Source organism: Nicotiana sylvestris, chromosome 11, assembly GCF_000393655.2.
Source record: "Nicotiana sylvestris chromosome 11, ASM39365v2, whole genome shotgun sequence".
Taxonomy (NCBI): domain Eukaryota; kingdom Viridiplantae; phylum Streptophyta; class Magnoliopsida; order Solanales; family Solanaceae; genus Nicotiana; species Nicotiana sylvestris.
Genome location: NC_091067.1, coordinates 96,802,072 through 96,827,848, shown reverse-complemented (window position 1 = coordinate 96,827,848; position 25,777 = coordinate 96,802,072). Strand labels below are relative to the sequence as shown.

Genomic DNA, 25,777 nt, shown 5'->3' with positions numbered 1-25,777 from the left:
TCCCACTTCATTTGACTAAGTGAAATTCAACCATAGAAAGAAAAAAGGCAAGAAATGCTGAACACTTTACTAAGTTAAAGTACTGAACTGAGAGTCAAAAGGAACACCAAAAGTATATTCATTCATTACACTAATACCATAACACTATACACAAAGATTGCATAGTTCCAAGAAATCATAGTAGATATATACCCTTCTTTAGTAGTGTTTGTGTACCTTATTTTTTTTCCTCCTTTTCCCCTTTGTATGAAATTCCACCTGCATCATACTCTCATTCTGAACTTCACTCGGGAAACCACATGAACTAAATTCCAACTTCCTCACCGCCACCCCCACCCCCACCCCCACCACTCTACCCTACCCTCTTCATCCTCCTCACCCCCACAACCCCCTTTTCTCTCTGCAATAACTACTGTTCTGCTTCCTTACTGGTACTTATTATCAACAGAAGTATTCCATTATTCCGATATCTCAGTTTCCTTTTCCTCTCTCTCTCTCTCTCTCTCATGCAAAGAAGTCTTTTTGCTCATTTCTTGAAGTTATGGAAGAAACTGAAGAGTCAAATAATAGAAGCAAGAAATGCAACTCTAAACCAACAAGTGTGAATGGGTGTGCTAATAATAATAATAATAATCCTCATAGTAATAGTAATAGTAATAATAGTCGGTATATTGCTTTTGGTTTTCGTAGTAATCAGAATCAATACCAAACATACCCAGCTCTACTTCCTCTGCCTCCTGCAATACCTATGCAAGTGGCTGTTGCTCCACCTTTCCCTCAAAATCACAACTTTACATCAACAACCCTTTTGCAGAATCAGCCATTTCTTGCCACCCCTTCTGATTCCAAACTACGATACTTTACAGGTAAATTCACCTTCTTTCAAACCCTTTTTCAGTTTATGAATTCTTTCAGTATCAAGTGGGGAAAAAAAGATCAGATTTTTCTGCAGAAAGTGCAAGTGTTGGAGCATAATTAGACTTTTTATTACAGTATTATATGCCAAAGCATGAAAATAATAGCTCTCTGTCACTTCTTTATTGGTGGAGTTTTACTTTTTTCTTACTTTGTTCAAAGTTTATTTGAATTCATTCTTTGGTTAGTATTAAAGGAGCACTTCATTACATTAACATTCTGTTTTTTTATCTTTTCCTTTTTTGATGTCACTCACTAAACTGAATAATTGTTGAAAAGATCATTTTTTTTCTGCAGAAAGTAGAAGGATTTGAGCCTATTTAGACTTCTTATTTACAGTAAATAATATATGCAAAAGCATGAAAACAAGTATCTTTATTAGTATTACCTTTTTCTTTAAAACTTTTTTCATGTTCTGATTTGTTCACAGTTTATTACCAGGAATGAAACTTTCTGTTGACATTAACAGTGTGTTTACTCATTAAACAGCCTCAAAGGTGGTGCAAAGGCAAAATGATGTGTCCAAACAGAAGGATTTATTGAGGGTCAAGAATGCTACCACTCCAGAATCTTTTGTGGTGGCAAGAAGACCTGATTCTGGTGGTGTAGAAGGACAAGTAATCTCTCTTCTTGCTAATCATTTCCTTGTCAAATTTGATCCTTTACACAAGATTTTCCACTATGATGTTGAAATTTCACCTCATCCATCTAAGGAAGTTGCTAGGCTAATCAAACAAAAACTTGTAGAGGAACATTCTGCTGTGTTATCAGGGGCTCTTCCTGTTTTTGATGGTGGAAGAACTATATATAGCCCTATTGAATTTCAAAATAATAAGATTGAATGTTACATTAGCCTACCAATTCCTAGTAGTGGCAACAAGTTGCAGATAGAGGGACAGCAGATTAAGCTTTTCCGCGTTAACATTAAACTAATATCTAAATTTGATGGGAAAGAACTAAGTAGCTACTTGAATAGAGAAGGGGATGGTTGGAGTCCACTTCCTCAGGAATATCTTCATGCATTAGATGTTGTGTTGCGCGAAAGTCCGACGGACAAGTGTATAACAGCGGGGAGATCCTTTTACTCGAGTTGTATGGGAGGAGAAAAAGATATTGGTGGCGGAGCGGTGGCCCTAAGGGGGTTCTTTCAGAGTCTTAGACCAACTCAACAAGGGCTTGCTCTCAATGTTGATTTCTCAGTGACTGCTTTCCATGAGAGTATTGGAGTGATCCCTTACTTGGAAAAGCGCCTCGACTTTCTTCGCGGCATTTCTCAGAGGAAAACGAGAGGCTTGACGAATGAAGAGAAGAAAGAGGTAGAGAAGGCATTAAAGAATATAAGGGTGTTTGTTTGTCACAGAGAGACGGTTCAGAGATATCGTATTTGCAGCTTAACTGAGGAAGTCACTGAGAACCTCTGCTTTCAGGATAGGGACGGAAAAATTCTAAGAATAGTAAACTACTTCAAGGATCATTATAACTATGACATACAATATAGGAACTTGCCGTGCTTGCAGATTAGCAGAAGTAAACCTTGTTATCTTCCTATGGAACTTTGTATGATTTGTGAAGGACAAAAGTTTCTTGGGAAGCTTTCTGATGATCAGACTGCAAGAATACTCAAAATGGGATGTCAAAGGCCAAGGGAAAGAAAGGCGATTATAGATGGAATCGTGACAGGATCGGTTGGACCAACAAGGTAATTTCTGCTGCATGTTACCTCCTTTTTGTATTGCTTATATTTTTCTTTTTGATAGTGCCTTAGTTTCAGATTGGTTCTTTTCTTGACAGTGGAAATCACGCTAGGGACTTCAAACTCCAAATCTCAAGAGAAATGACTCCATTGTATGGGAGAATTCTTCAGCCTCCTAAGCTTAAACTAGGGGACCGCGGTCTGGTTAGAGATCTTATTCCTTCCCGTCATGATAGACAGTGGAATCTTTTGGACAGCCATGTATTCGAAGGTACTCGAGTTGAGAGATGGGCGCTAATGAGTTTTGGTGGGACCTCTGATCAGAAGTCCAACATACCAAAATTCATAAACCAGTTATGTCAAAGGTGTGAGCAATTGGGAATTTTCCTTAACAAGAATACAGTACTTAACCCCCAGTTTGAACCCATGCATTTGCTCAACAATGTAAAACACCTAGAAACCAAACTCAAGAAGCTGCATGGAGCTTCATTTAGCAATCTCCAACTTGTTATTTGCGTGATGGAGAAAAAACACAAAGGATACGCCGACTTGAAAAGAATCGCCGAGACAAACATCGGGGTTGTAACCCAATGTTGTTTGTACCCAAACCTTGGCAAACATAGCTCACAGTTTTTGGCAAATTTGGCTCTCAAGATCAATGCCAAAGTTGGGGGATGCACAGTTGCATTGTACAGTTCATTGCCTTCTCAAATACCACGGCTCTTCAAGCACGATGGTCCGGTTATTTTTATGGGTGCGGACGTGACTCATCCACACCCACTTGATGATTCTAGCCCCTCGGTTGCTGCTGTAGTTGGTAATGTGAATTGGCCAGCAGCCAACAAGTATGTCTCCAGAATGAGGTCCCAAACACATAGGCAGGAGATCATTCAAGATCTCAGCACAATGATCGGGGAAATTCTTGATGATTTCTACGAGGAGCTTCTAAAACTCCCCGAGCGAATAATCTTCTTCAGGGATGGAGTAAGTGAAACTCAGTTCTTGAAAGTACTTAAAGAAGAGCTACAAGCAATTCGTGCAGCATGTTCGAGATTTCCAGGTTACAAACCTCCCATTACTTTCGTGGTCGTTCAGAAAAGGCATCATACTCGGCTATTTCCATGTGAACTTGATCCGTCGTCAACTAGAAACCAGTTCTTTAATGAAAACATCGCACCAGGTACAGTTGTTGATAGTGTGATCACACATCCAAGAGAATTTGACTTCTATCTCTGCAGTCATTGGGGTGTAAAAGGAACAAGCAGGCCAATTCATTACCATGTTTTATGGGATGAAAACCAGTTCACTTCTGATGAACTACAAAAGTTGGTTTACAACCTTTGCTACACATTTGTGAGATGCACCAAGCCTATTTCACTGGTGCCTCCAGCTTACTATGCCCATCTTGCTGCATACAGAGGCAGACTGTATCTCGAGCGTTCGGACTCGGCTACTCTAACAAGAAGTTCTAACATCACTCGACCTGCACCGCCAAAGACAACTCCTTTACCTAAACTCACTGAGAACATTAAAAAGCTTATGTTTTACTGCTGAAATTATGGCAACTGCACATAGTTCTTTCTAGCTAATCTTCTTTATTGACAGTTTAGTTGTTTGATCTAATGTAGTTTTTATACAGTAGCTCTTTCTAGCTAGATGACTGTTTAGTAGTTTTGATCTCATGTTAATTTTTATGCTGGCTAAATAATTGAATCTTCCCATGTATCATTGAGTTTATTCCAGAAAGTTTACTAGAATTGGTCATGAGATTTGGCTTTGTGGTTCATTTCAATTGTTATTTCAGCTACATGACCCTTCTCAAATAATAACACTAACGACAACAACATACTCAGTATTATCCCACATTGTGAGATTTAGGGAGGATAGAGTGTACGCAGACCTTATCCCTACCTTGTGAGGATAGAGAGGCTGTTTATAATATACCCTCGGCTTAGGAAAGCATTAGCACCATATTAAAGAAAATATAGACAAGAAGGGACAACACAAAAAAGCCATATAAAAGCAAAATAAAAACAACGGTTAGTCATAAAAACCTGTTACCAACAGAATGTGAGACTGCGTACCAATACTACTGGTATGAACACTCTAAACTACCTATCCTACTACCATAATCCTCGACCTCAACACCTTCCTATCAATGTCATGTCCTCGGTCAGCTGAAGCTGCGACATGTCTGGCCTAATCATCTCTCCCTACTTCTTCGGCTTACCTCTGCTTCTCCGTTGGCCCTTCAATGTCAACCTCTCACACTTCTTCACCGGGGCGTCTGTGCTCCTCCTCCTCACATGACCAAACCACCTAAGCCGCACTTCCCGCATCTTGTCCTCAATAGGAGCCACATCCACCTTGTCGCGAATAATCTCATTCCTAATCCTATCTAATCTGGTGTGTCCGCACATCCATTTCAACATCCTCATATTTGCTACCTTCATCTTCTGGACATGAGCGATCTTGACTGGCTAACATTCAGCCTACACAACATAGTTGGTCTGACCACCACTCGCAAAGGCGGGTCTACAATATAAGATATAGTTCACGTGAGCCTGTGGTCTTCGGGTTAAAGTATAGATATGATGTACATAATTTGGCAAAAATAGATATATATATTTGATGGAACCATGGTCAAAAGAGATGAATTGGTGCACTGATTTTAATCTCTTATTCCAATAGCCTTAAGGTCAGGGGATTGAATTCCCTACAAGCTTTTTTGTTTATTTTTTTTTTTCAAAATAATGTTGAATCCATCCTCCGAAAATTCTAAATCCGCCTCTAACTACTCTGTAGAACTTACCTTTAAGTTTCGGTGGCACATTCTTATCACACAACACAGAAAGCGAGTCTCCAAAATAATAACACTAGACATTTCTAAATAAAACACAATAGATATTTGTATGGTCATTTTCGTCTAGCATTCAAATTATAATATGGGTTTGTAATTGTTTTCATTTATTTCTCTAACAAGGGTATATCTAGTGTAAGTTATGCCTGATTTTAACTTAAATATTAAATAAATAAATAAATGAGAATTAGATTAATGTTTCAGAACTAGCCCTTAACTCAAAATTTATTACGTCTACATTATGTTGCTATGCAATATTATACAAACTTTAGGATCAGTGTATGGACGTTGGACACTCTAACCGAATAATTTAATGCTTTCCTTGGACATGCAACTTTAGAACATGAATTGTCACGTAAAGGAATAAACTATAAACTTTAAGCTGATAGATAAAAGGAGGGCCTAACCTAAGAATATACGACCTAAGACATACTACAACGATAGGTCACATTAGAGATTGAAAAATAAAGCCGTATATAGGGATTAGGATCTAGGGGTAATAGGGAAAAATAATAGTAGTAAAGAAAACTTAGAAAAGCTGGGGAAATTCTTGGAAGGATGTTAGAGAAAAAGCAGAACAAAGTAATTGTCTAAAAGCTGAAGGTATATACACTGCTAATTAATGTAATCTCTGATTTTTTGTCAGAGGTGTTCAGCACTTATGCATGATAATTAAATTAGAGAGATACGAATTACAATAAGAACAAAAAAATCTTTTTACTGATTAAACCTTTTAATTTTCTCTTAATCTCAAGTTTTAAAATCATAAGATTTAATATTAATTATATTACACAAAAATTTTATACATATATAACATTATAAATCTTTCTTGACCTTCTTTCTCAATTATACCCCCAATATTAATGTATTGGGAAAAATTGAGTTTACATATTAAAGTAGAATAAAGATGACGTGTTAAGACACGTAGACTAGTCAAAGAGTTACAGTTGACAAAGAAATACGAGTTGCAACAGATACGAGCAAAGGCAAAGGAAGAGGCACGAGCAGATATTCAAAGGACTCGGCGCTCGTATCTATTTAAGTCATTTAGGTCCAGGAATCAAAGGGAATGAATCTGACAATATATGAGAGTACAGATACAGTATTTAATGAACATTAAATATGAAATACGTTAGAGAATCTGTATTAAATACAATAATTGTGTAACGTAGCATTCAATGTCTTTAATTACTCATAATAGCCTTATTATGACCGGGACAAAACGCATATCTCCCAAATAGCTATAAAAGAGAGATAACTAATCAATTGTAGGGACACGAAATACTATCTGAATATATTGATTTACTTATTTTCCTTCTGATTATATTATTGCTAGCCAAATTATTTTCTTTCATATATTCTTTTGATTATCAGTAACCCGAGTTCTTCTAAATTAAAGTTTGGATCGAAATCTCATTTTTTTGTTAAACAATTAAGGCAAAGGGGAAGGGGAAAAAAGAAAGAAAAGAAAATGCTGACTGTTGCAAGAAATGTAGAGTAGAGAGGAGAGAAGGAATGCATAGTATACTGTCAGTGGAAAAGAATAAATGAACAGAGAAAAGGTAGGGTATTTCCTTCACAGTTAGACAGAGAGGGTGAAAGGGGTGGGAAAGAAACAAAACAAAAAGCTAAGAAAAGATAGGATTCGAAGTAAAAGGCACAAAGGGTCTGACTTTCGACTTCCCTTTTTGTCTTTGTTACTTTTTTTCCTTTTCTCTTTCTTTCTACTTGTAACAGTGTGCATTCATGTGTTTCTGATCTGTTATTATAGTAACACCTTCTCTCTCATGCCCACAAACTTACTTTTTCTGTGACTTGAAAGTACTGCACAATGACTACAGGAAGGTAACAGAGCGATTTTGACAGTTGGTGGGGATTTTTCATTCACAGTACACCAGGACCATTATTTTTCTTACTTTATTCACAATGCCTGCAAAAAAAAAATTCTCCTAATTAAGGTGATTTGTGAAGTATTACCGGAAGAGAAAGAGGGGCTTATATAATTACCTATGATGTTTATTGACCTAAAAATTGCATACGACAAAGTGCTAGGGATGTTTTATAAAGGTATTTGGAGGCAAGAAGTGTACTTATGGCATACATTAGAGTAATTAAAAACATATACGATGAAGTCAAAACTTGGGCTAGAGCAGTAGAATGGGACTCGAGGTACTTCCCAGTAATAAGGGGTTGTACCAGGAATCATCTCTTTCTGTCTTGGTGGTGGATGTATTTACGCAGCATATCCACAGGGAGGTGCAATGATGTATGTTATTTAATTTGCAGATAACATAGTATTAATTAAACAAGATACATGGCGGAGTTAACACGAGTTTGGATATTTGGAGACATACTATGGAGTTTAAATGCTTCAGGTTGAATAGGACTAAGACGAAGTACTTGAAGTATAAGTTTAGTGATGTAACGCATGAGATAGATGTGGAAGTTCAGATTGATACACAAGTTATCCCCAAGAGTGGAAGTTTCAAATACTTGGGATCAATAATCTAAGGAAATGGTGAGATTGACGATGATGTCACACATCGTATTGGAGTGGAGTGGATGAAGTGGAAGCTCACATCCAGTGTCTTGTGCGATAAGAAGATGCCACCAAAACTTAAAGGTAAGTTCTATAAAGTGATTGTTAGACCAACTATGTTGTATGAGGCGAAGTGTTGGCCAGTTAAGAACTCTCATAATCAAAACACGAAAGTAGCAGAAGTGAGGATATTGAGGTGGATGTGTGGGGATACTAGTGGAGATATGATTGGGAACGAAGTTATTGGGGATTAGGTGAGAGTGACTTCTGTGGACGACGAGATAAGGGAAGCGAGTCTGAGATAGTACGAACATGGGCAAATGTAGTGTTCAAGTGTTCAATTGAACCTATAACTTTCGATGCGAAGTAAATATATATATATATATATATATATATATATATATTCAATAAAATTATAAATATTGTAGATATGAATCCATAACTTTAAAACTATAATTGGTTCGATACTAAAAACCTTAAAAGTTGAACCCATAAGATTTAAATCCTTGATCCGCCTTTGAGTACGGACATGTAAAAAGGAGATGCACAGATTCTCTAGTGAGGAGGTGCGAGAGATTGGCTATTATGTGTATGAGGAGAGGTAGTAGTAGACCGAAGAATTATCAGAGAAGTGATTAGACGGAACATGACATGTCTCCAGCTTACCGAGGACATAACCCTAGATAGGAAGATATGGAGGTTGAAGATTATGATAGAAGGTTAGTAGACTGTCAAGTTTGAGACATTGTATCTGCTTCATTTTTCCCATATCAGTGTAGTATTATCATTTGTGTTTTTCTTATTCTTAGATTTTTATTATTATTTGTTGTTCCCCTTGCTTCAGTTTTCTTATTTACTTTATTATTTTGTTGTTGTTAATGTTCTTGTGTTTAGTGTTTTAACATTACTATTTTCTTATCAAACCTGCTGAGAATTGATTTTCTTGAGCCGAGGGTATTTCTGGAATAAACTCTCTACGTTCACAAGGTAGGGATAAGGTTTGTGTACACTTATCCTCTCTGTACCCCACAATTGAGAATACACTATGTATGTTGTTGTTGTTGTAAAGTGAGAGGAGAGTTTGTAACTGTTGCGGAAAGATCGTGGGTTAACTAGCACACAATCACACACAAAACAAATAGAGAAGAAAAATCAATACAAAGATTTAATGAGATTCAGCTAAGCCTAATCCTCGGGGCAGAAGCAAAGAGAGTTTTGCACTATGAATAAGGAAAAAGCATAATACAATCTATAGAATACCCAACTACAACCCCTATATATATCTCAAATAGTCCCAAACCTATAAGAGAAAGGTTTCCCAATTTGACAAGGGCAATATGTTTCTTTTCCCAAATCTATTATGACAATGGGTTTTCCTAAACCTATACGGATTATGGGTTTCCTAAAAATACAAGGAAATAATTCAAGCCACAAACAACAAATCTTCCCTTAGCTTGAATTCTCTTCATCAATAGGATCGTCTCTCTACCTTGCCCTCAGCCCTCGCAAGGGCTCTACCCATTGCTGCACACATCAACCAAGTCTAGGCAACACCTAAACTTATTAAGAGACTCAATATCTTTATCCATAACACTAATCCGTCGATTTGGTTTTGTACTCTGAATAGCTTCTGGATAGCTATAACACTAAAACGCATCAACGGTCTCTACAACTGCCAAAGAAAATCCCATAAGATTTGTATATCCAAGAAGATTCCTATCAACTATATTTGCAAACCATTGCGGTCGGTTGATCACTCTCTTCTCTTTGCCTGTTGCAATGCTATATGGTTGTTGTTGCGCAGTTGCATCAACATTATTATTTTGATTAATATTTTGTACCTTCTCCACTTCCTCTACTTTAGAACTAATGGGCTGAGCTAGTGGAGTTTCAATTTATAGCTCTATGTGGTCACTGACACCACGATCCGTTTATGCTATTGCCTTCTCCCTCTGACTATCTAGTAAGGCAGATTCATTGAATGTTACATTCCTACTGATAATTATCCATGGAGTCCTTTAATATGTGAATCACAAACTATAACCTTTCACTCCAGTTGCATACCCTAGAAATAGAACTTTTTGCCATCGACTCAAGTTTTCATCCCTCATATGAGCATAAGCAGGACAACCAAATATCCTTAGATTTGAATAATCAGCAGGCGAACCACACCATACCTCAAAAGGAAGTTTTGAACTCAATAGCTATGGATGGAGATCTGTTGACCAAATAACAAGCTGTATTAATTGCTTCAGCCCAAAAGTCCTTGCTAACACATAAGTGTGAAAATATGCTTCGTGCTCTATCACAAAGCGTTATGTTCATACATTCTGCAACACCATTTTATTGTGGTGTTCCGACATAAGTGCGGTGTTTCACTATGCCCTCTCTTAAATTATTGAACTCAGAATTGCAAAATTCCAACCCATTGTCAGTTCGAAGACGTTTAACTTTTCTTTCCGTCTGCCTCTCAACCATCGTCTTCCATTTGACAAATGTCGAAAATGCCTCATCTTTTGTTTTTAGAAAATACACCCACACTATTCTTAAGTAATCATCAATCAAAATCATAAAATACCTGGCATCACTCTTGGACGAAACTCTGTTTGGACCCCACAAGTCTGAATGTATATAATCTAACTTGTCTCTGGTCTTGTGCTCCACCTTCTTGCTGAACTTTACGCTTGTCTGTTTACCAAACACACAATGGTCACAAAAAATTCAAAACTTATTTTTTGTACTCATTCAACAAATTTTGCTTACTCAACTAAGACAATCCCTTCTCACTTATATGACAAAGTCGCAAGTGCCACAACTGAGACTGATTCTGATCACTTTTCTCATAAGCTACAACAGCTTCCCCTTAAATTGTACTAGCCTGAAGATAATACAATTTAGAATACAGTTTACCTTTCATGAGTACCATAAAGCCTTTATACACTTTAAGTATTTCATTCTCAGAGTGAAACTTATACCCTTGATCATCCAATGTCAAAAGAGAGATCAAATTTCTCTTTATTCGAGGAACATGCCAACACTCAATGTTTTTGATAATTCCATCGAACATTCTCATTTGATGTTACCAATCCCCTATACTTGTAATAGATTATCATCTCCCATGTAGACAATCTTACTCATTTGCTTGTAAGTTGAAAATCAATTCTTGTGTGGACACATGTGGAAAGCAGCACCAGAATCAAGAACCCAAGAATTCTTCCCATGACTAGAACTCACCACACATACTTCCCCTACATAGTCACTATCATAAGAAATATTGCCATTGTCAACAATATTTGCCGAATTATCTATTTTCCGCTTCCTTCTTTTCTCCTTCAATTTAGAACAATCTCTCTTGTAGTGATCTTGCTCCCACACTCATAACGGTTCTACTTCCTTGCTCTAGACTTTGATCTAATTGTTGAATTTTTCTTGTTAAAGTCATTTTGTTGTGTTCTTCCTCTACTCACAAGACCTCACCCTTAATTCTGCTGTCCGGAAAGCTCTTTTTCAATTCTTTAGATTTTAGTGCAATACTAATATCTTCTAGTGAAATACTGTCTTTCACATATAGCAGCATATCGGCAAAAGTATCATCTTACCTAGATTATATGTAGAAACCCGAACCTTGCTCTGATCTCAATTGTTGCGAAAGATCGTGGGTTAACTAACACACAATCACACACAAAGCAAATAGAGAAGAAAAATCAATACAAGAATTTAACGAGGTTCGGCTAAGCCTAATCCTCGGGGCAGAAGCAGAGAGAGTTTTCCACTATGAATGAGAAGAAAAGCACAATACAATCTATAGAATCCCCAACTACAACCCCTATATATAGATCCCAAATAGTCCCAAACCTATAAGAGAAATGTTCCAATTTGACAAGGACAATAGGTTTCATTTCCCAATTTTTTTTTAGGACAATGGATTTTTCTAAACCTATAGGGATTATGGGTTTCCTAAAAATAAAAGGAAATAATTCAAGTCACAAATAACAATAACAAGTTGCTTAGAGATTATGATGTATGAATTATAATATGGATTAAATAATGACAGATTATTTGGTAGATATATTTTTATGAGTAAATATTTGTTTTATTGGAACAAAATTGAAATATATAAAATACTAATTTAGTTTTAAACTAGATATCCTTTGATAAATTTTTATTTTTAATTTTAACTTTGATTTTATTATAAGACTTTGGGAGAAGAACTTTGGAGAATCTATCTATCTATCTATCTATCTATCTCTCTCTATATATATATATATAATTGTGGGAATGAGAAAGGTGATGTGACATGTCTCTAAGTGCTAGGCATTGTACTTATCTTTTTTCTCCTTTTTTTTTGTTGCCTTTTTTCTATTTATACTATTGTTAAAATTTAAGAAGTTATTACTCCACCGTTTCATAACGCAAGCACAAAATATATATTCCTTAGGCACAGAAATTTTAAAAAGATCTGAATAAGGCAATTGTTCCTAGAATAATAGATAGCAAACTGTAGAAGAAATTTACTTGTACTTTAATTTTTAACGGCCACTATAGTAAAATCTTCACTAATTTAAATGGTGTTCATTTGTGTTACCTACAGTCAGGTGACATAATCCAATAAAGCAAGTGGGTTAACACTCTGTAAGTAGTTTTTCTTAAGCAAGTTGTAAGTTCTTATTTCTCTTTTATTTATTTACAGTTGTGATAATCATTTTGTTAATATAATACAACTTATCGTTCTTTACTTTGTGCTTATGAAGTTGTAATTTTTGAGATTTTGATCTACTTTGTTTTTTGTTTCTGCAGGTTGATTCGCTCAGAGAGAGATTGACATAGAGAGCGGGGATCTAGGCTTATTGTATGTTTTTTATCTACTTTTTCTTAAAGCATGTTATATGTTCTTATTTCTCTTTTATTTTTCCTCTTTTTTTTCTTTATAGTTAATCTTTAAAATTGAATCACGTAAGTTGTGATATTAATTTTTCCTATATATCTTCCAATTAGGTAAATGACAATGCAAATTGTTATTCATTTTCTTAATTAATAATTACTTTTTTTTTCTTACATCAAGAAAAAATTTAATTATGAGCTTGCAATCCGAACCGCTCATATCAACCAATGAGGTTCTTGAGTCTTGACAACAAGTATCAAGTATTGAAAAAGAATTGCATGCGACGAACATTTTTCTTAAAATGAAAGAATGCTTATTGATATAATGATGATGATAATAGTAATAAGTGTATATATACCATAAAATTGAAGGTTTTATGTTTGGTATGTACATAATAAAAACAACTATGAGAAGGGAAATGTAAGGAAAAATATTAGTGATATAAAATTAATTTTATACACATACACATTATATTTTTAATCTCTTCTATCTCAACCAAACTTGCAAAAATTAATTTTATAATTATAAGTGTACGACATGATTGTAGACAATAAATTTGCGTCAAAAAAATAATCGAGATCGAAAAATATCGCAACAATCGTAGTATTTGGTTTTAAGTAATTTAAGTGTTACAATCTCTATGATTCCTCTGATTCTACCTTTCCAATATAAATTCAAGGGCCTTTGAGCTTGAGCTTGAATTTGAATTTGATTTATCCGTCGAGAACACTTTGATTGTTGTCACGAATTTTATTACGAACAAGTAGCCTTGATCTTGGACGATTTGTGTTTAATTTGACTTCATTCTTGATCTTGAGTTTGATTGCTTGAACTTAACTTGATTTGTTCTTCGTTCTTGAGCCTGAACTTGATTTGTTCTTCGTTCTTGAGCTTGAACTTGATTGCTTGAAGCTTGAAACTTGTGGAGGAAGTTGCAGCGTTTGATCCACGAGCTCTTTCTTGCTTCTTATTATAACTTCTTGTCTCTTCTCTGAGTTATGAAGACCTGTATTTATAGTTGTGCGATGAAAGAGTTGTGATGAGAATAAACTCTTTCCGACCAATCAGATTGAAGAGTGACAAGGCCGCATTTGATTGGCCAAAACATGTCACTTGCACATGTGGCGTAGTTTTATTGGCCATTTAATTTGACTTGGCATGCCTTGTCATTTTGACACATGGTATGATCCTATTGGCTCTTCCATTTGATTTGGCATGTCACGTCATTTGACATGTGACACCAAACTGGGCCTCTAGGAAGATGACATCTTATGCCTGATGAAGTGGGCTCATCAATTGTAACCCAACTAAATGGTACAATCATTATTTTTCGGATTTAAATAATTAATCCAATTATATTAGCTCATAATATTTATTGAACTAATAGATTTAAAGATGATCCAATTTATTTTATTAAATTTAGATCCAATAAATTTTATATGCCTACAATGACATTGAAGATTCTATGTCTGACATGTTCATGAAAAGAACAACCATGAGGAATAAAACTCTAATAAGAAGATTTATAATTATGACATAATATAATTTTATAATCATATACAAATAAAACAGGAATTAATCTCTTCTATCTCAACTAAACAAAAAAATAATTTTATGTATTCACTATTCTCCTTTTTTACCGTGCGAACCGGGGATATATTCACTAGTGATAAATAAATGTGGTATTTCATTGTTCTGCCTAGAATTAATAATTTTGGGATTTTTAATCCACATTTTAGCATATATAAAAAATAATATTACAATTTCATTATAAATATATTATATTGCAGGTAAGTTATACCTGATTAAGAAATTTAACCAAATACAAGATAAAATTATCTTCTATTTTATCTTAGGATTGTTATCTCTTATTCTTATTACCAAACAACCCTCAAGAGGTGGTCAGATATGGACATAATTCCTCTGTTTTTAGCTATAGATTTCAATTTTTTTTAGCAGAGAGCATATTACTCCGTTAGTAAATTTATGTGGTGCAAATTCTATTAGTTAAGCCAGATGCCTAATAAAAATTTGAATTATGATATTTTGACTATTGAACTGTCCCATGGGATTGGGATCGATGTGCAACTGTAACTATATCAACTTGTTCGATGCATGGGATTGTTTTCTCACACAAAAATTATAAAACTTTTACAACCTCACACAAAAATCATAATGATCGAAAAATATAACTTTTCAGAATTATTTTCTTATTTCAGGATTTTTTGTTTTTTATTTGTATGTATATATATATATATATATATATATATATATATATATATATATATATTTGTGTGTGTGTGTGTACGTAATACATATTCTAAATATTTTTTGTCTAGCAAATGCAATTAGTTTCGGTCGATCGTTCACTTTTGTATTTTTTTTCCTTAAAATAGGAATGACCCAATCCCCATGCATATATTAAAATAATACTACAAAAATGAATCTTGCACCCCACAAGAAAACTTGGTTTTGGAATGCATGTGTAATGACCCGGCCGGTCGTTTTGAGAGTTAGAGCTCCAATCCCCTATAAACTGCTTTCCCCATATCTATTTCTGCTGTGGTGACTTGCCGGGAAGTTTTGTTTTGGGGTTTTGGAGTGTTTTGGGACACTTAGCCCCTAAATGGAAGCTTAAGCCTTAAGGTTTGGACATTAGTTGGAACTGTGTGAAGACGAATCCAGAATAGAGTTACGTCGGTTTCGTTAGCTCTGTTAGATGATTTTGGACTTAGGAGCGTGCCCATATTGTGGTTTGGAGGTATGTAGCTCATTTTGGCTTGAAATGGTGAAAGTCAAATTTTTGGAGATTTTGACCGGTAGCGAAAATTTTGATATCGGGGTCGATTTCCGATTTTGGATATTAGAGTAGGTCCATAGTATTGAATATAACTTGTGTGAAAAATCTGGGGTCAAACGAACGTGATTTGGTTGATTTTGGTATCGGTTGTCGAATTTGAAAGTTTCAAGTTCATTAAGTTTGGATTGGAGGGTGATTTTTATTTTTAGCGTTGTTTGATATGATTAGAGGGTTCGACTAAGTTTATATGGTGTTTTAGCATTGGTTGGTATGTTTGGTTGATGTCCCGGAGGGCCTCAAGTGTATTTCGGATGCTCAACGGGTTGAAATTTGGACTTATGCAATTGCTGAAGATTTTTGGTTGCTGCTGTTTTCACAACTGCGGTTGGGGAACCGCAGGTGTGGACTCGTACGTGCAGAAGATCAGGCGCAGAAGTGGGTTGGAAGGAAGAGCTCAGGGACCGCAGGTGCGAGGTAGTATTCCGCATCTACGATGCCCGCATATGTGACCCTGGAGTGCAGGTGCGAAAAGGGACAGCAGAAGCGGACCAGTTTCCACAGGTGCGCGCACGCAGGTGCGACCACCTTCTCGCAGAAGCAGTCCCAGGTCCCTTAAGTCATTTCCGCACCTGTGATGGAATTTCCGCAGGTGCGGTACCGCAGGTGCGATGAATAGGCCGCAGGAGCGAATTTGCTGGCAGAAAAAGGGAAAAATCGAGGGTTTGATTCATTTCTCCATTTTTGGACTTGGGAACTCGAAATTGGTGATTCTTTGAGGGATTTTCAGAGAGAGCTTTGGGTTAACAATTCCTTACTCGATTGTGGTTATATTTCATTAATCTACTGTTGTTTTCTTCATTTAATTAAACAATTTGAATGAGAAAGTTGGGAAAATGGGGGAAAAGTTCCCCAACCGAATCTCTGAGTTTTGAGTGGGATTTAAACATCGGATTTGGATAATTTTGGTACGAGTGAACTCGTGAGTAAATGTGTGTTCATAATTTTTGACTTTTACCCGATTCCGAGAAGTGGACTTGGGGAGGCTTTTTGGGCGATTTTCCAACTTCTTGCCTTAGCTTTGATTTTATTAGTTAGATTAGTTTCTTGTAGCTATATTTATATTATGTAATTGATTTGGCTAGATTTGGGCCATCTGGAGCCAGATATTCGTGGAAAGAGCATTGTGACAGATTGATTTTAAGCTTGGTTCGAGGTAAGTGGCTTGCCTAACCTTATGTGGGGGAACTCCCTTTAGGATTTGGTACTGTTTGATATGTGAGCGTCGTGTATGTGAAGTGACGAGTACGTACACGGGCTATTTGTTGTAAAACTCCGTTTTCACTAAGTCATAACCTGTTTCTCCTTATTTGAATTACACTAGCATATGTAACTATCCTGTTTAGAATAGAATAACATGCCTACATATTTTAACTGCCTATTTGAACTCTGTGCAACATGTTTAGTGAAACTTCCTGCTTTCCTTAACTTGAACTTAGTCTAAACTGTAGGTTCTCTTGCTGTAACTGTTATTCCTGTTGGTTGAGCTGCATATTTACTTTGGGACTACAGAACGGTATTCAGGAAGTTCCATGTACTGCATATTTACTTTGGGACTACGAAACGGTATTCCTGGAGATCCCCCTGTTATGCATATTTACTTTGGGACTACAGAACGGTATTCTGAGAGATCCCCTTGCACATTAACGTTTGTGACTACGAGACGGTATCTCGGGAGATCCCCTGTTGTTATCACTGTGTTATAAGCGTTTTCTTTCATTGATTCTTTCCTTGTTAGATTTCCATATCTATTTTTATTTCAATATTTCATTCTTTCTTATTTCATTATATTTATACCAGTAGGGCCCTAACCTGATCTCATCACTACTCGAACGAGGTTAGGCTTGGCACTTACTAGGTACCATTGTGGTGTACTCATGCCATTCCCTGCACATATTTTTTGTATGCAGATCCAAGTTCATCTTACCAGCCTCATCACTAGTTGCAGTCGCTACTGCTTATTGGAGACTTCAAGGTAGATCTTCCCACGTCCGCAGATCCTTGGAGTCCCCTTCTATCCCCCATACGTTTATTTTTCCATCTTTATATAGAAAAGGATGTATAGAACAATTAAGACTTCTTAGTAGCTTATGACTTATGGTATTCCGGGTTTTGGGAATTGTTTGGTGCTTTTCAGAGGTGATAATTGTATATGTCGAGTGGAATTCAGTTTCTTATTAGATATTTGTTACTATTAGTAGTTAATGTTCATGCTTTTATTTCATTCCCACAAAGTGTTATGCTTACCTAGTCTTAGAGACTAGATGTTATCACGACAACTCACGGAGGGAAAAATTGGGTTGTGACAAGCTGGTATCAGAGCTCTAGGTTCATAGGAGTTGTGAGTCACAAGCCAATTTATTAGAGTCTCGCGGATTGGTACGGAGACGTCTGTACTTATCTTCGAGAGGCTATGGAACTCTTAGGAAAAATTCCATTTCATTTGGTTCCTTGTCTTGCGAGATTATTGAATTCAAAATTCTAAACTTCTATCTTCTATTATCTCACATATGGTGAGGACACGTGCAACCAGAGATGACCAGGCACTCGCGCCCCCTGCTAGAGCTGCCCGAGGGAGGGGCCGGGGTAGAGGTTGGGAATGCACACATGGTGCAGCCAGAGCACCCGAGCGAGCTGCTATAGATGAGCCACCAGTAGCTCCAGTTAGAGTACAAGCACCTAATACGCCTACTACTACTACTACTACTCCAGCACTTCAGGAAACCCTTGCATAGTTCATGAGCATGTATAACACTCTAGCTCATGGAGGGTTGATTCTGCTTGCTCCAGCCACATCTCAGGCCGGGGGAGGAGCATAGACTCCTGCTTCCTATACCCTAGAGCAGCGGGTCAGGTTGATCACATTCCACAAGTTATACTGGTACTGCCTATAGCCCCAACTCAACCCAAAGGTAGGGCAGCAGTTTCAGAGGAAGAGCGGCGTAGGCTTGAGAGGTACAAGAAGTACGACCCTCCCACATTCAGTAGTCTAGCATCAGAGGATGCTTAGGGATTTCTGAAGGAGTGTCAACATATCCTCCGTACTATGGGTATAGCAGAGTCGAGTGGGATTTCTTTCACCGCCTTCCAGCTTCGAGGAGAAGCCTATCAATGGTGGCATACTTATGAGTTGGACAGCTGGCCGAGGCAGCTTCCCTTACACGGACTCAGTTCTCGGACATGTTTTTAACAAAGTATGTTCCTCAGAGCCTCAGGGACGCATGGCGCGTGGAGTTTGAGAAGTTGCGCTAGGGTGCTATGACTGTTTCAGAGTATGCAGTCCATTTTAGTGACTTGGTTAGACATGCACCCACCTTGGTTTTTACAGTTCGAGAGAGGGTTTGTCCGTTTATTGAGGGACTCATTCCTAGCATCAAGACTAGCATGGCTCAAGAGTTAGATATGGATATATCGTATCAGTAGGTGGTCAGTATTGCTAGAAGAGTAGAGGGAATGCTTGCTCGGGATAGGGAGGAGAGAGAGAGGCCAAGAGGTCTCTAGAGTCGGGCCATTATTCTGGTGTCTGTGCCCCAGCTGCAGTTCGTCATGGTAGGGGTTATGTGAGTCGCCCCGTTCATTTAGCTCTTCCAACCGCCAGTGGTATTCTAGCTCCTCCTAGACCTCAGGAGCTTTATTATACACCTCCAATATCTAGTGTGCCTCCTCCACGGGGTGCTATTAGCGGTTATTCCAATAGACTTAGCCCGAGCCTGTCACAGCCACCATGTCTCCCCAAAGCTTGTTTTGAGTATGGCGACACTCGTCATATGGTGAGGGATTACCGCAGACTTAGGAGGGGGTGAACCTCCACATACTTCTCAGCCACATCGTGCTCCACCAGGTTTTTAGGTTATGATTACAACACCAGCTACCACCCCAGCTACTCAGCCAGCCGAGGTGGAGGTCCGGGTGGTAGAAGTCGCCCTAAAAGGGGAGGCCAGGCCAGATACTATGCCCTTCCTGCTTGTATAATGTTCGTTGCTTCTGATTCTGTCATTACAAGTATTGTTCCGGTCTGTCATAGAGATGCATCGGTTCTATTCGATCCAAGCTCCACTTATTCTTATGTGTCATTTTATTTTGCCCTGTATTTGGGTGTATCTCAGGATTTTTTGAGTTCCCCTGTTTATGTGTCTACTCTTGTAGGAGATTCTCTTGTTGTGGACCGCGTGTATTAGTCATGTTTTATTACTCTTAGTGGTTTTGAGACTAGAGCCGATTTATTATTGCTCAGCATAGTAGATTTTGATGTTATTTTGGGCATGTACTGGTTGTCGCCCCATTATACTATTCTTAACTGTCATGCTAAGACCGTGACGCTGGATATGCCAGATTTATCACGATTAGAGTGGAGGGGCACCTTAGATTAGACTCCCAACAGAGTTATTTCATTTCTTAATGGTCACCGAATGGTTGAGAAAGGGTGTGACGCGTATCTAGCTTATATGAGAGATGTCAGTATTGATACCCCTACAGTTGAGTCAGTCCCAATAGTAAGGGATTTCCCTAATGTGTTTCCAGCTGATCATCCGAGTATTCCACCCGACAGAGATATTGACTTCGGTATTGATTGTTACCGGGAACTCATCCCATCTCTATTCCTCCGTATCGTATGGCCCCTCCTTAGTTGAAGGAGTTGAAGGAACAATTGCAGGAAATCCTTGATAATGGCTTCATTCGGCCTAGTGTGTCGCCTTGGGGGTGCTCTTGTCTTGTTTGTGAAGAAAAAGGATGGTTCTATGTGTATGTGCATTGATTATCACCAGTTGGACAAAGTCACAGTGAATAACCGCATTCTTTGCCTCGTATTGATCACCTATTTGATCAGTTACAGGGTGCCCGAGTGTTTTTCAAGATTGACTTGCGTTTTGGTTATCATCAGTTGAAGATACGGGAGCCAGATATCCCAAAGACTTCTTTCAGGACTCGATATGGTCATTACAAGTTCCTTGTCATGTCATTTGGGCTGACCAACGCCCCAACAACATTTATACATTTGATGCACAGTGTATTTCGGCCTTATCTTGACTCATTCGTCATTATCTTTATCGACGACATTCTAATGTACTCCCCGAGTCAGGAAGATCATGAGCAACACCTGAGGACAAAACTTCAGACCTTGAGAGAAAAGAAGTTATATGTAAAGTTCTCTAAATGTGAGTTCTGGTTAGATTCCGTGGCATTCTTGGTTCATGTGGTATCGAGTGAAGGGATCAAGATGGATCCGAAGAAGGTGGAAGTAGTGCAGAGTTAGCCCAGACCGTTCTCAGCTATAGAGATCCAGAGTTTTCTTGGTTTGGCGGGGTATTACTATCGATTTGTTGAGGGGTTCTCATTTATTGCATCGCCTATGACCAGGTTGACCCAGAAGGATGCTACGTTCAGATGGATAAAGGAGTGTGAGGAGAGCTTTCAGAAGCTCAAGACAGCTTTGACTACAACCCCAGTATTGGTATTGCCTTCAAGTTCGGGATCTTATACAAATTATTATGATGTGTTGCGAGTTGGCCTCGACACGGTGTTGATGCAGGACCGTAGGGTGATTGCCTATACGTCCAGATAGCTGAAAGTGCATGAAAAGAACTATCATGTCCACGACCTTGAGCTAGCAGCTAATGTTCATGCCTTGAAGAAATGGAGGCACTCTTTGTACGGTGTTCCTTGTCAGATCTACACAGATCACCGGAGTTTGCTGCATCTGTTCAAGCAGAAGGATCTTAATTTGCGCCAAAGAAGGTGGTTAGAGCTGCTTAAGGATTATGATATCACCATTTTGTACCACCCGGGGAAGGCCAATGTGGTGGCCAATGCTCTGAGTCGCCGAGCAGAGAGTTTGGGGAGTTTAGCTTATCTACCAGCAGTAGAGAGGCCCATGGCGTTGGATGTTTAGGCCTTAGCCATCCAGTTTTTGAGATTGGATATTTCTGAGACTAGTCGAGTATTGGCTTGTATGGTCTCTCGGTCATCTCTTTATGATCGTATCAGGGAGCATCAGTATGATGACCCCCATTTACTTGTCCTTAGGGACACAGTCCAACATAGTGATGCTAAGGAGGTCACTATTGGGGATGATGGTGCGTTGAGGATGCATGGTAGGCTATGTGTGCCTAATGTAAATGGTTTGCGTGATTTGATTCTTCAGAAGGCTCACAGCTCGCGGTACTCCATTCATTCGGGTGCCGCGAAGATGTACCAAGACTTGAGGCAGGATTACTGGTGCAGGAGGATGAAGAATGACATAGTGGAGTACGTTGCTCGGTGCCTATGTTGCCAGCAGGTGAAGTATGAGCATCATCAGACTGGTGGATTGCTTCAGATGTTAGAGATTCCGGAGTGGAAGTGGGAGCGAGTCACTATGGATTTGGTTGCTGGGCTCCCACGTACTTAGCGGAAGTTTGATGCAGTTTGGGTGATTATGGATAGGCTGACCAAGTCAGCTTATTTCCTTCTTGTGATAACTACCTATTCTTCCTACCAACTAGCTCGAGTTTATATCCGTGAGATTGCGTACTCGGGTGGAGTTGAGCATGGAATTTCACCCTTAGACGGATGGGTAGTCCGAGCACACTATTCACATTCTTGAGGATATGCTTTGTGCGTGTGTGATGGAGTTTGGAGGTTATTTGGATCAGTTTTTTCCACGTGCAGAGTTTGCTTACAACAACAGTTATTAGTCCACCATTCAGATGGTACCATATGAGGCTCTGTATGGAAGGCGGTATCGGTCCCTAGTGGATTGGTTTGAGCCAAGCGAGGCCGGATTATTGGGTACGGACTTGATTCAGGATGCCTTGGGGAAGGTTAAGGTGATTCAGGATAGACTTCGCATGACCCAGTCCAGAAAGAAGAGTTATGCAGACCGGAAGGTTCGCGATGTTGCATTCATGGTTTGAGAGCGGGTCTTTTATTCGGATTTCACTTATGAAGAGCGTTATGAGGTTCAAAAAAGGGGAAAGTTGAGCCCAAGGTTTATTGGCTCCTTTGAGGTGTTTCAGTGAGTTGAGGAGGTTACTTATGAGCTTGTCTTACCTCCCAGCTTAGCAGGAGTTCATCTGGTATTTCATGTTTCAATGCACCGGATGTATCACGATGATCCATCTCTTGTTTTGGATTTCAGCTCAGTCCAGTTGGACAAGGATCTGTCTTATGTTGAGGAGCCAGTGGCTATTTTGGATAAGCAGATTCTAAAGCTGAGGTCAAAGAACATTGCATCAGTAAAGGTTCAGTGGGGGGTCAGTCGCTCGAGGAGGCGACTTGGGAGACCGAGCAGGATATGCACAGTCGTTGCCCTCATCTTTTCACCACTCCAGGTATGTCTCTATGCTCTTTCGAGGACGAACAATTGTTTTAAGAGGGGGAGGATGTAACAACCCGGCCGTTCGTTTTGAGAGTTAGATCCCCAATCCCCTATAAACTGCTTTCCCCATATCTATTTTTGCTTGTATGACTTTTCGGGAGGTTTCATTTTGGGTTTTTGGAGTATTTTGGGACACTTAGTCCCTAAATGGGAGTTAAGCCTTAGGTTTTGGACCATAGTCGGAACTGTATTTAGACGACTCCAGAATGGAGTTCCGTCGATTTTGTTAGCTCCCTTAGGTGATATTGGACTTAGGGGCATGTATGGATTGCGTTTTGGAGGTACGTAGCTCATTTAGGCTTGAAATGGCGAAAGTCGAATTTTTGGAGATTTAGATCGGTAGTGGAAATTTTGATATCGGGGTCGGTTTTTGATTTTGGAAGTTGGAGAAGGTCCATACTGTTGAATATGACTTGTGTGCAATATTTGGGGTCAATTAGACGTGGTTTGGTTGGTTTCAGCATCAGTTGTCACATTTGGAAGTTTCAAGTTCATTAAGTTTGGATTTGGATGGTGATTTGTATTTTTACACGTTGTTTGATATGATTTGAGGGCTCGACTAAGTTTGTATGGTATTTTAGGATTGGTTGATATATTTGGTTGAGGTCTCGAGGGGCCTCGGGTATGTTTCATATGCTCAACGGGTTGCAATTTGGACTTCTGCAATTGCTGAAGATTTTTGGTTGCTAGTGTATTCGCATCTGCGGTTGGGGAAACGCAAGTGCGGAAGATCAGGCGCAGAAGCAGGTTCGAAGGAGGAGCTCAAGGACCGCACATACAATCTAATATTTAGTATCTGTGATGCTTGCAGATCCGACCCTAGAGCGCAAGTGCGAAGAGGGACCGCAGAAGCTGAGCAGTTTCTGCAAGTGCTCGCACGCAGTGCGGCCACATTCTCGTAGAAGCTGTCCCAGGTCCCTTAATTCATTTCCGCACCTGCGATGGAATTTCCGCAGGTGCGATGAATAGGCCGCAGGAGCGAATGTGCTAGCAGAAAAAGCGGAAAATCGAGGGTTTTCATTTCTCCATTTTTGAACTTGGGAGCTCGGAAATTGGCGATTCTTTTAGGATTATTAGAGAGAGCTTTGGGGTAATGATTCCTTTCTTGATTGGGGTTATATTTCATTAATCTAGTGTTATTTTCTTCATTTAATTAAGGAATTTGAATGAGAAAGTTGGGAAAATGGGGGAAAAGTTCCCTAACCGAATTTCCGAGTTTTGAGTGGGATTTAGACATCAGATTTGGATAATTTTGGTACGAGTGAACGCGTGAGTGAATGACTGTTCATGATTTATTACTTTTACCCAATTCGGAGACGTGGGCCCGGGGAAGCTTTTTGGGTGATTTTCCAATTTCTTGCCTTAGCTTTGACTTCATTAGTTAGATTAGTTTCTTGTAGCTATATTTATGTTATGTAATTGATTTGGCTAGATTTGGGTCATCCGGAGCCGGATATTCGTGGAAAGAGCATTGTGACAGATTGATTTGAGCTTGGTTCGAGGTAAGTGGCTTGACTAACCTTGTGTGGGGAATCTCCCCTTAGGATTTGGTATTGTTTGATATGTGACCGCCGTATACGTGAGGTAACGAGTACCTACACAGTCTATTTGTTATAAAACTCCATTTTCACTAAGCCATAACCTGTTTCTCCTTACTTGAACTACATTAGCATATGTAACTATCATGTTTAGAATAGAATAGCATGCCTGCGTGTTTTAACCGTCTATTTGAACTCTATGCAGCATGTTTAGTGAAATTTCCTGCTTTCCTTGACTTGAATTTAGTTTAAAATGTAGGTTATCTTGCTGTAACTGTTATTCTTGTTGGTTGAGCTGCATATTTACTTTGGGATTACAAAGCGGTATCCCGGGAGATTCCCATGTACTGCATATTTACTTTGGGATTACGGAACGGTATTCTAGGAGATCCCCATGTTCTGCATATTTTCTTTGGGACTATGGAATGGTATTCCGGGAGAACCCCTGCATATTTATATTTGGGACTACGAGACGGTATCTCGGGAGATCCCCTGTTGTTATCACTGTGTTATAAGCATTTTCTTTCATTTATTCTATCCTTGTTAGATTTCCGTATCTATTTTTACTGCGATATTTCGTTCTTTCTTATTTTATTATATTTATACTAGTAGGGCCCTGACCTGATCTCGTCACTACTCGACCGAGGTTAGGCTTGGCACTTACTGGGTACCATTGTGGTGTACTCATGCCCTTCCCTGCACATATTTTTCGTGTGCAGATCCAGGTTCATCTTACCAGCCTCATCACTAATTGCAGTCGCTGCTGCTTATTGGAGACTTCAAGGTACATCTACCCGCAGATCCTCGAAGTCCCCATCTATCCCCCTTATGTTCATTTTTCCCTCTTTCTGTAGAAATGATGTATATAATAGTTAAGACTTCTTAGTAGCTTGTGACTTAAGGTATTCCGGGTTTTGGGAATTGTTTGGTGTTTTTGAGAGGTGATAATTGTATATGCCGAGTGGCATTCGATTGCTTATTAGATATTTGTTGCTGTTAGTAGTTAATGTTCATGCTTTTATTTCATTTCCGTAAAGTGTTAGGCTTACTTAGTCGTAGAGACTAAGTGCCGCCACGACAACTCATGGAGGGATAAATTGGGTCGTAACAGCATGAGATTCTGACGAAAAAATAAA

General features: G+C 38.6%; 1 protein-coding gene across 1 annotated transcript; it reads left to right on the top strand.

The window, feature by feature from the left end:
• Window positions 1–208: 208 nt before the first annotated feature.
• LOC104210846 (protein argonaute 7) lies at window positions 209–4,375 on the top strand. Its single transcript, XM_009759820.2, has 3 exons — window positions 209–866; window positions 1,405–2,614; window positions 2,707–4,375. Exons 1-3 carry the CDS (start codon window positions 542–544, stop codon window positions 4,160–4,162), a joined length of 2,991 nt encoding a protein of 996 aa, XP_009758122.1. The 5' UTR covers window positions 209–541; the 3' UTR covers window positions 4,163–4,375.
• The last annotated feature ends 21,402 nt before the right edge of the window (window positions 4,376–25,777 follow it).

Excerpts from the sequence above, each read along its gene's own strand:
- LOC104210846 (XM_009759820.2), top strand. The coding sequence starts at position 542 with ATGGAAGAAACTGAAGAGTCAAATAATAGAAGCAAGAAATGCAACTCT. Across the intron at positions 867-1,404 it reads CAAACTACGATACTTTACAG|CCTCAAAGGTGGTGCAAAGG; the intron begins GTAAATTCACCT and ends CTCATTAAACAG. Across the intron at positions 2,615-2,706 it reads GGATCGGTTGGACCAACAAG|TGGAAATCACGCTAGGGACT; the intron begins GTAATTTCTGCT and ends TTTTCTTGACAG.